This window comes from Anguilla rostrata, chromosome 4 (assembly GCF_018555375.3).
Source record: "Anguilla rostrata isolate EN2019 chromosome 4, ASM1855537v3, whole genome shotgun sequence".
Lineage (NCBI taxonomy): Eukaryota > Metazoa > Chordata > Actinopteri > Anguilliformes > Anguillidae > Anguilla > Anguilla rostrata.
The window spans coordinates 49,723,906-49,735,362 of NC_057936.1; the positions used below are offsets into that span (position 1 = coordinate 49,723,906).

An 11,457-nucleotide genomic window follows, 5' to 3' on the forward strand; every position below is an offset into this window, starting at 1 on the left:
AGCCATCGTACCAGAAAGCTGCGCATTTGGACAGTGGGAGTGGGTAGACTGCAGGCACCTGATCAGCCACAGGGGGTGCCAATTCGCAGCGAGGCAGACTGAAATAACAATACGGCCAATTATGCACCGTCCTGCAGACACTCTCAACATTAACACATTTCCTTTATAATACTCATTCTCTTTTTGGCTCAAGCTGGACAAATCCAGCGGGGAAAATGGCACGCAGTAATGGGGTCACATGACCGGCCGCCACCCTGCAAGAGCAGTCAACACTCATCTACCACAGCCTCAGCTGGATGAGGACGCCAGCCTCTGACACCTTCCAGGAGTGAACAGAGTTCACACTTCAGGGCGGCAAAGAGTACTTAAAATAAAGCCCTGGAGAAAGAGGGACAGTTAGATATACACTCCACATGAAGTCCTCCCAAGCTAACAGGCAGTCAGCCATGCTAAACTCTGCTTGACGGGACCAGCCCAAGCTTGGGACAGCGAAACTCAGATATTATTTCTGGCTTCTGTCAGCCATCTGACCGAATCAAAGCCCTCTTCCTGAGCAAGGCAGACAGCTTTGTCGGGGCATTCCACATTCTCCTCGTAGATCTTTGGCGGAGACGTTTGTCAAGGCAAACACTGTGGCCTTCAATGTGTGCACAATAACATTCCCAAACAGACAGAAACATGAGGGCCTGAAGAGAAGAGCAAAGACCCAGACTTACTGCTGATGGACCAACGCAAAAAGAAAACATGCCATACAACAACGTGACAAATGCAGGAAACTTCACCGGCGGTCCTTGACAGTTTGCCCAAACAGGGACTCAAGCCTCCAGTATGGAAATGGAGAGATTCTGGAATGCAGCCCTCACCAGACATTGTATCCAAGATCTCACTTTCATGGTGTGACTGGAGTATTGCTAAAATGGCGCCATTCATTTGGATGGTGTTGAAATGGCACATGTGCAGATTGCATAAAAGGCATCTGCGAAAGCCTCTATCTGCGAAAAATTACAACAAAACGAGTTACATCATACAGCGTTATCTGACAAACTGGAGCACTTTTTGATTGTCCTTCTTAAAAAAATTTTTTAATGTATTTTGTATTTCAATAAAAATGTATTTTGTAAACTGGATGCACAGCATGTTCAAATGGCACAAAAGGAAAATATAACATGGGAACATTTTTCTTTTAAATCATCTATTAAAAAATGTATATCTGCTCAAAGGCAGACTTTTTCCCTGTATAAACAGGACAGTAGTTGTAGATCAGAGCTTCCAGTTCTTCTTCTTTACTTGAAAATCGATGAGAGCTTTTTCTTGCTGTTAATAAAAAAAAGTCTTAGAAAACACTTAGGTTGAGTAATTCAGAATTAATTGTCAGAACATTTCTCCACCAGAAATACTTACTGTGAAAAGTACAAAAGTGAATCTCAATACTCCATATACTGTATATAAGACTGTCCATATATAAAGTGAAAAGACAACCATCAAAATGAGAAGTGCAAATTCTTAACTTTCGCTGTCACACTTTTAAATAAAAAGGAAGATAATGTATACATTTACAATTAATGTAGTGACAAGAATACATATATAAATACATGCATGCATGTTGTGTTATGTTACCTTCATTGACAAAGAAGTCAGCCATGTGAAAGGTAGCCTTCATTGCAGACGCGGAATGTGGGATGACAGGCCCGGTCCACTCAAAGGCATTCTTCTCCGGGTGCCACTGAGTCCCATAGAAAGGGAAGTCGTATGCTGCGGAGTGAATTAAGCACTTCAATTTGTACATGTGTACGGCAGAAACATGAGCGTGGATTAGTAAACATGAATTCTGGTTTCCACAATGCACAGGACTTCTGCAGTTAAACAGGATTGCATTTAACAGGCCCAAATCTGTATGGTGTATTTTTAAATATATATATATATATATATATATATATATGTATGTATGTGGGTGTGTATCTGGTGTCCTGGGCCTGCCACCATGTACTGATGTGAGGAAGCAGCTGTCATGAGAAAGACGCAGAGCAGAAGAATCTGATAAAACACTCTTATTGAGGACCGAGCTCCTGAGCTGTTGGCGGTGGGCGAATCACATGGCGGGGGGGGGGGGGGGGATGGCCGGTTCTTCACGTGTGATTTATTCAGCCTGTGAAATGTGGTCACGTCTGCGCAGCTCCACGTGGGAAGGAGCCATTGTTAAGGGAAGGCTGTTTGACAGTGTGTCACGGGCAGGACGCTGAGCGATGCCAGCAGGGACGGCTCCTCCATTATTAATAGCTCTCCTTGTTAGGTTGAAGGTTGCACCGGTGCTTGTTGGCTTTCTTGCGTATGTTCATAGCCAGCTTACCGAGTTGTCTAGCGCCCGATGCTATATTATTAACCTCACCAACCAACGAACGTGCGGGAATTGTTAACATCACTGTCTTATGTTGCACAGCATAGGTTAGCTCAGTTATTTTACCGGTCACATTCATAAGAATTTTAATCAGTCACAAGCATCCTCCCCGAGCCTCCGATTTTCCTTTGATTCCAATCCATGGCATACAAATTTATCAAGAGTGGGCTAATTTAGGAAGGCAATGCACATGACTGTTGTGACAGTACTGTACTCTGTCACAGCCCTTGTGCATTTCTATAAGTGGGCTTAATTATGCACAAAGAATTAGAGGAGCTTTGGGCTTTTGACAAAGCAGATGTTATTCCAGGGTGTTCGACTCAGTTTCTCCTAAAATATATGTTTTATTACCATGCGACAAAGAAGTATCATGTGAGTTTAACCACCTTACACCTGAACATTTTGCATTTGATATAGTACCATTTGAAAAACATATTTTGCTTTTCATGACTGACCCCAGTTTTCTGTTTACAACATATAGTTTAACCAAGAAAGACTCACCTTCCATGGTTGACACAAAATCCACTTTCCCATCAGTATTTGTGGTTAAGATGTTGTAAAAATTTCTCAGCTCCTGATTTTTATTGTAACTCTGGAAAAAGAGAGGAAAACATCTGTACTAACCGGGAGTACTAAAGCTTAACAGATCATTCACAAGGCTTCAAATACACACCATTAAATAAGTGCTGATTGCTGCTGGCCAGCTCTGACCATTAACTGTGAGCTACTGCCTGACTGTACCTCAGTGCTGAGACTCCACTGATGAAAGTTTGCCGTTATTGGCTCTGAGGCCAGAGCTCTCATGACGTCTGCTGGGAAGTCTCTGAACATTCGGCTCTTTGCTGAATCTGCAAAAACATGATCAATTCTGAGAATGCAGTCATTTCCTTAATATACCCTTTAGCTCCTTAAACACCTTAGGTACTACTTTCCTCTTGATATCTTGAAAAGAACCCACCGTTTGTAAAAATCAAGGGAAGTGCAACTCCAGAAGTGTTTGTAGCAGTCAGAAGCAACTTTCCACTGGTAAGGTATGTCAGCTCCTCAAAGCCAAGGCAGGTTCCCCATATAGGGAAGTAGTCACCTTTATTATTAGCCTAAAATAAAAAAATGAAACAAACATGACCATGTAGTAATATAACTGAAGTAAAAGCCTGTCAATACCCATAACAATTTCAAATATAATAAGAAAACAAACCTTTATAGCGAGCTCATAAAAAGTTTTAGCAACTTTAGCATACCCCGATGAGGTTAGGTTGACACCTCCGCCAGGAAATAGCACTCTACAGAAAACAAAATAATGCACTGTTTTATATAAAAATTTAAGGCAAACAAAGACTGGAAAATTTCAGCTGTTTTTCCAATAATATCTTTCCAGCTTGGGCCATTGGGGCTTTGCAGATTTTGAATTATATACATTTTTACTATCTACTACAGTTCATTAGCTCACACGTTATTGTTATTATTATTATTATTATTATTATTATTACAACAACAGCTGGATCACTTTAATAGGAAACATGTACCCCAATGGCACAGTCAAAAACAGCAAACAATTTAATAAGAAAAAAGTATGCCAGAAACACCTGACGTGACAGACAGACAGTTGTTTCAGTTTATGCAGATAAGTCTCCATACAGAACTACTGTTCTGAAACATGACACAGAAGCTGGTGATCATGCTCCCATCAAACAGAATGCATATTGTACAAGTCCCTCTAAATGCTCCATTATTTAAAAAGAAACTGATTATCATGTTGATAATGGTCTTGCTGTTCCCAGTTCAAGCCCCTGGTGTTACTGTATCCCTACCTACTAGTGCATAAACCTGATGGAACATTCCATTTTTGTACAGATTGCAGACAAATTAATCAGCTTTCGTCCGGGAATTCTTTTACTCTCCCGAAAATGGAAGATTATGTAGACAGGATAGGTAATGCAAAACATGTAACCAAATTAGATTTCCTAAAAGGTTACTGGCAAGTTCCTTTATCTGATCGTGCCTCAGAGATTTCAGCCTTTGCCACGCCAGATTGTTTCCTACACTACCCTGTAATGTCTTTTGGATTAGGAAATGCCCCTGCCCACCTTCCAAAGGTTAACGAATCAGGCTCTGGCTAATATTGAAAATTGTGAAGCTTATCTGGATGATGTTGTAAAATACACAGTCACGTGAGATAATCGCCTCCATACTCCGGAAGATGTCTTTCCGCGCTTCCAGAATGCTTCTCACACACTCAATCTGCAAAGTGTGAATTAGCCCATGAAACTTTTACTTATTTAGGTAAGCAGGTTGGTCGACCACTGGACATGTGGGTAATGCAGGGGTCACACCTTGATCAGGCCATTCATGTTTTTCCCAATCAGAAAACAAAGAGGGGGCTTCAGTGTTTTCTTGGGATGGCTGGATATTATCGTAGTTTTTGCAGAAGCGTTTCTGATGTGGTGTCACCCCTCAGTAATCTTTTACGTCAGTCGAAAAATTTTGTTGGTTCTCCTGCTTGTCAGGGTGCGTTTAAGGCCGTAAAAAAGCCTGCTAGTGCTCTGGTTCTTTCTAATCTTGATTTCTCCAAACCATTTACGCCGGAAGTGGATGCCAGTGGCTCCAGGTCAGGTGCAGTGTTACAAGAATAGGAAAATCATGGGGTTGATCACTCTGTGTACTACTTTTCAAAGAAATGACTCGTCGTCAGTTTAATTATAGCACGATAGAAAAGGAAGTTCTTTCGCTTTCGTTAGCACTTCAGCATTTCGAAGTATACCGTGGCTCTGGCACAATCCCCACTGTGGTCTACACTGACCACAACCTTTTGGTTTTTGCAACTCTCGACCTCTGTTCACAGTGTAGCGACTCTAGTTACTTAATGTGTTCCCAGCTGGACTACCAAACCTTCCATCGGAACACAACTTTGTTATTTTGCTCCTTTGTTATTTTTGAAGGTACTCTGGGTGGTTTTAACTCTTCGTTGGGCGTACACTATTCAGACTTTCGGTGTCAGACTACCGCCTAATTGTCCAAAGCTCAGCGTTCAAAGCCATCCTGTGCCCAGTACCCTTTGAAGACTAGCCAGTTTTCTGTTTGAATAGGCAGATATGGACTAGAATTACTGGCCGGTTTGTTGTATTATTAACATATTTCAACACTGAAATATGTTGCAGATTCCTTGCACTTTGCAACAGAAGCCTGGCTGATTAAGTCAGAGATTGGAACTAGGTTCAGCAGGTGATTGATAGTTGTAAACAACCTTCTAGAGTTAAGACCATTTTCATAAATAATCTTTGAAAAGTGGGCTTGCCTTTCAATATGCACAGTCTTATTGTAGGTCACAATGTGCTCCTTAAGAACACCAAAGTGAGTTTGGCTTTTCAACATTCTCTTATAAGCTGACACAACAGGGCAATTTGTCCATGGCATAGTTTGGCTGTGTGCCCCAGGGCATTGTCATGCTAAAACATGAAAGGGTCTTCCCCTAAAATGTTGCCACAAAGTTGAAGAATTCCCTTCGCTAAAACTAAGAAGCCTAGCCCAAAACAGCCCCAGACCATTATTCCTCCTCCACCAAACTTTACAGTTGGCTCTATTTGGGCCTGTAGAGTTGGAACTATGCATTCCGCCAAAGCCAGATTCGCCCGTCAGATTTGATTCATCACTCCAGAGAACCTGTTCTAACAGCTCCAGAGTTCAAGTGCGGTGTGATTAGCCCTATATTTTAGTTCTTTCTCATGAGGGCCTTAGCTTGGTTCGAAATGTCCAGCACTCTAGCACCAGTGGATTTGTGCCTTCCTGCCAGACCCAATATCAACATTGAAGTGACAAACAACAGAATCTCTGATTACAAAATTTTCGGTTTGATTTTCGTTTGTTATTCCGTGATTTAAAAGCTCAGTGTCACTTATGCAGTCTGGGGATATTGGTGCATCTGTTAGATAAAGGTATAGTGGGTGAGTCAGCTTTACATCGGGGCTTGTATGCAGCCTTCCTTCACAGGTATCCAACTGTCCAGGCATTCATCTGCACTGAGGCCCCAAGATGCATAGATTCCAGCTGTCCAAGAGTGGTGGTGTTTTCTTATATAAGTCTGAGTTGTTTTTCAAGAGCAATAATATGGCACCTTAACTAAAATTTCATTGTGCATTTGGTGCATTGGAATTCTTCCACATATCTTCATCGCCTACAACTATGAACATACCGCACATAATGCATTTTATAGCCTTTCCAGAAATACTGGTTTTCTCCTAGCACAGGCCATCAATAACTGACATACTTATTATTATTTTTTTTTTTTTTAAGTAGCATTAGGTATAAATATAAAATACTAGCATAAATAAATAATGAACTAACATAAATAAAATAAGGATATACCCTAAAAATAAATTAATAAAGAAATAAAAATAATATAAAAGGCTACAGGAAAGTTAAAAGGCAAGTAAAATATAAGGATAAATAGGATACGTACAGATAAATATAAAAATGTTGGTCTCAGGAACAAGGTCATCAGGTAGCCTGCCGGTGTTTACTGTAGGCTACACACTGGCTTTGTAAAAACAACCGCACAGTGGTTGTTGACAGTAGTTCTTGCTGTTACAAAGGTCGCAGAATTTCCAGTTAATTAAATTCATTCAAAAAGAGAGCAGGGAATTAAACTTGCTTTCAGCCTGCTCTGCTGCTCAGCTTGATATGCAGAACCGGAAACCTAATCAATTAGGTATTTTGGGAATACTGGATAGCCAGGAATTGTGTGTCAGCATTGCCTTACTTTAATGCAAATCCGACACAGAAACGCAAAGGTGATGGTGCAGACTTACCCATTGATGGAGTTAAACAGCCTTTTATATTCATCGCGAGACTGTTTTACTCTGTAACAATAAAAATAAAAAGTATTCAACAAACTGTGTCAACTCGCAGCTAAAACTTTTTAAAACTGTTTTGGTATACAGAGTGTGGAAAGTAGGTTGCAAGTAGGTGTTACCTTTAAAAAATGCAACTTGGACACATTATGTCTACACATTCGTATCAACTAGCTAGCTAACAGAGAATGCTTGAATGAAGGAAATGCTTGCTGTAATGGGACACATAATTTCTTACTTTAAGTCTCAATATTATTCTTACTTCACGGGTACAACTCTAGCTCCAGCAGACTCCAAGTACTTCACATACGACGCAGCAATGTAAGAGCTTCCCTGGGGCAGCGGTGTACGTAATGTTTGAGCCAAAACACCTAGGAAAATTAAATATGTTAATATAGACTATGTCGATAGATGCAACAGGCATCTACTTCAGTTACTGTGAATATATTTTCTATGACAAATACAAGGCACAGTGCATACACTACACAAAATGAATCACATTCACAGCCACTTATACGAACAGTTACGAACATCGCTCATTTTTTACTTTTAAAAATGAGCATAACACTAAACCGGTAGTTATGTTAACTGACGTCAGTTCCCTTGCTATTACCATTAAAGAAAGTAAAGAAGAAAAAAACTTACCGATGATTGGCGTGTTGTTTATTTCTGCAGTGGAAACTGTAGATAAAGCCAACGTAATAAAAACAAATAGGCATATGAAAGACTTCATGTTCTATCGATAGGATCTGGCCACGCCAGTTACTGTATTTCAGAATGAAAATGATCAAGGTATATAGCCTAATCGTCCACTTTTCAGTTCAATCCACGGACGGAGCTAAATTCCGTGGTTCAGTCTTAAAACACACTTTGATCTCTCACGCGGAATTGAATATTCAGCAGGACGTGCATGACGGAAGAGATTTCTATGGCTCTGGACGTATCGATAGTGAATAGACCAAATCCGTATTACGTCATAATAAATTTAAATAATGTTTTTCCGGGTTGAACGGTACTTCCTGATTATAGTGGCTGTCAGTCAGTCGCGATGTTGAGGGGCATATTTTTGAGAAAACCCGTAAAATCATCATTTTTGTACGCTAGCATTACACATTTAAGAGTTAATGTGTTTTGTTTTGTTTTTTTCATTAGGAGGGTCATTTTTTGTGGTTAGTGAGAAAATAGCTGCAGAAATGTGTGTGTGTTTGTGTGTGTGTGTGTGTGTTTACACACACAGATGAGTGAATAATTAAAGGGAAAAAACAATATAAATTGTCTTAGTAAGGTGTTAGGCCACCATGAGCCACCAGAACAGCTTCAATGCACCTTGTACATTCCATACATTCCACACAAGTCTCTGGAACTCTGGAGGGATGGTACACAATTTTCCCAAAGATATTTCCTCGTTTGGTGTTTTGATAATGGTGGTGTTCAATTGGGTTGATCCAGTGACTTCGATGGCCATAGCATATGATTCACATCATTTTCATACTCATCAAACCATTCAGTGACCCCTCGTACCCTGTGGATGGGGGCATTGTCCACCTGCAAGAGAAATGCCCCCCACAGCATAACAGAGCCACCAGACCCCCTCGTTGTAGGGGTCAAGCATTCCAGCCTATATCATTATCTTTGTGTACGGCACATAAGCACTATGATGAAGGATGACTCATCTGACCATATCACTTTTTTCCACATCTCTGTAGACCAGTGCATATGGTTTTCGCACCACTGAACTCTCAAATATGCATTTGTCTTTGTAGTGAGGGGTTTATGCACTGCAGCCCTACTATAATAGCCCTCTCTATATCTCTTTTGAGGACTGTTCTTGCTAATATGGTCTGATCACATACTGCATTGACATTTTCAGTCACCAGAGGAATAATTGCTCTTCTGTTTTTCTTTACATACAGTATTTACTAATATCTTTCCCATAGATCTAAAAGCAGATGTCACTTTAGTCACTGTTCCTATTGAAACACTAGCCAGTTGAGCAGTCTTTGTGACTGAAGCTCCTGCCATCCATGGCCCAATACTGAACCCTCTTTCAAAGTCACTTAGTCACTTTTCCTTTTGCCATCTTGATCATATGAAGGCTAGACCTACAGAAGAATCTCTGAGATACCAGCCTCAGAGTTACGGACTGACTAATCTAATACAAACTCGCAGGACCAGTTATACATTTTAGCTCAATATTATCAACCAATAAACATATTCTCTATGTTATTATCACTTGAACAGGGTTTGAACCAGGTAGTAATATGATTATTTTGTTCAAGACCATTATAATGCAAATCATAGAATTTCCTGCCACACACCTGCCTATTCTAATTGGTATTATCATGCAAAAGGATATGTTGACAGCGCAAATTAGTTATTTCCAATAGATTAAAAAATAGGATAAAATGCCTCTCTCTCAATAACTACATGTTAGGAACTGTATATTCAGAACCAACATGTTTGGAGCAAAATGGCAGAGTCAGCAGCATAATGAAACAAAGAGTACAACTTGTGGTGAACAATGAAACAGGTGCAATACGTTATGGGGTGGATGTATTCTGGATGTAGAATTAGGTGTGCTCGAAGCAGTTTAAGTTGAGATGGGTAGTTAACAGTCATGTACCATTGGCAGATCGCTGTTACCCACAATTTCCTCCCTGCCACATTTAGTTATTTATTTATTTATTTATTTATTTATTCATAACATGACAAGAATCATCCCTTACTTGCTTTGAATGCACAACAGACTAAGGTCCATGAGCGCTGCAATCTAGCTCTGTTACTGGTTAATAGTTTTCAGTTCCTTTGTAATTAACAGACATAATCTACATAGTCTTCGTCAAACTTCAACTTAAAGTTTGAATCCATTGGACAATGTAAGTTTAATGATAACTCTTTGCTTTATTCACCCAGTGGGCTAAAGAACACTGCACTATGCCATCATAAATGCTTGTTCTGTAATTGACTGCAATGCTTAGAATCATCACAAGATGGCACTACAATGGATTGAAATTCAGTCAATTCGGTCAGTTAAATTCAGTCAGTGTTGTACATCACTGAGTCCCAAAAAGATTATGAGATAATAATAAGAAAATTTCAATGAAAATGTTGGAATATTTAATAATAAGGGTAGCTTTGTTCTTATTAGTAGTAAAAATTAAATTGAATATACAAATAATAAGTATGTCCTTAAACTATACAAAACATCCACTGTTCAAAAGGAAGTACTTCAGATGTTATTCTTAAGTAAGTTGTCAATGAAACTGAATCTCACATATTTTACCCAGAATAACCTGACTGTTGATACAGGATGATTCCTGGCCCACAGCAAAGCATGAATTGTTTGATACATACATACATCCAAGATAAGTAATACTAAAGCTTGGTTTCTGGCACTGCTCTCTTCTATGGCAGTATTGTTTGCTTCTTCCAGATATAGATGCATTATTAGATTATTAGATAAATACCACAGAGGCATATGTGCATGATAGCATGTCGGACAAAGTACAGTATGTATTCAGCAAGTTAAAAGTGTCAGCTCTTGCAAGAACAGTATAAAAAATAACTGTTGTAATTAAATAGCCGAATCAGTTTGCTAGCAAAGTCAACAAATGACAAAGACCAAGGCCATTTTTTCAGCAATGGTACAATTATCCATTTAATTGTCTATGACATACACATTTCACTACACATAAATTTATTGCAACTTAATGTACTGGTAATATTATTTTATTTTAGCAAAACATTGGCTTTGTGCTGTTGATCTGGGCTGATTTGAACAAATAATTAATATGATTACTTATTTTAACCAGACAGTACACCATACCAAGCAAACAAAAACAACACAATGACACAAATAAACTTGAATGATTTTTTAAAGAAAAATGCATATATTAAAACATATTCAATGGGTAATGTGAGTTTTAAGAAATATCAATTTTCTAACTAAAATTCCTCTCCAGCCAGAGTGGTCTATCATACTGCATCTGGATTCTCCATCTTCAATTCTCCACTCTTTTTCACATCTTATAGTAATTCATAGTATCACTACATGTCCATCTTCTATTCAATAAACCTCTGACAGCAAACAAACTGAGGAAATAATCCCCTCTTTTTTAGTTGATGCTAACCATGAAGGGTTAACACAGGGGTCATGAGCAGAGCACAAGAATGTTGGTGAAGGTTGGCCTTCAGTCAGGTTCACTAAGTATCATC

General features: G+C 39.3%; 1 protein-coding gene across 1 annotated transcript; it reads right to left on the minus strand.

Annotated features, from left to right (window-relative positions):
• Nucleotides 1-1,175: 1,175 nt before the first annotated feature.
• On the minus strand, nt 1,176-8,172 carry ggh (gamma-glutamyl hydrolase (conjugase, folylpolygammaglutamyl hydrolase)). Its single transcript, XM_064332984.1, has 9 exons — nt 7,888-8,172; nt 7,505-7,613; nt 7,201-7,251; nt 3,594-3,678; nt 3,354-3,492; nt 3,137-3,243; nt 2,897-2,987; nt 1,618-1,752; nt 1,176-1,314 (listed from the first exon to the last, which is right to left on the minus strand). The coding sequence occupies exons 1-9, from the start codon at nt 7,973-7,975 to the stop codon at nt 1,196-1,198; spliced, it is 924 nt and encodes a 307-aa protein (XP_064189054.1). The 5' UTR covers nt 7,976-8,172; the 3' UTR covers nt 1,176-1,195.
• Nucleotides 8,173-11,457: the final 3,285 nt, after the last annotated feature.

Excerpts from the sequence above, each read along its gene's own strand:
- ggh (XM_064332984.1), bottom strand. The coding sequence starts at position 7,975 with ATGAAGTCTTTCATATGCCTATTTGTTTTTATTACGTTGGCTTTATCT. Across the intron at positions 7,614-7,887 it reads AAACAACACGCCAATCATCG|GTGTTTTGGCTCAAACATTA; the intron begins GTAAGTTTTTTT and ends TAATTTTCCTAG. Across the intron at positions 3,679-7,200 it reads CTGTTTAACTCCATCAATGG|AGTGCTATTTCCTGGCGGAG; the intron begins GTAAGTCTGCAC and ends TGTTTTCTGTAG.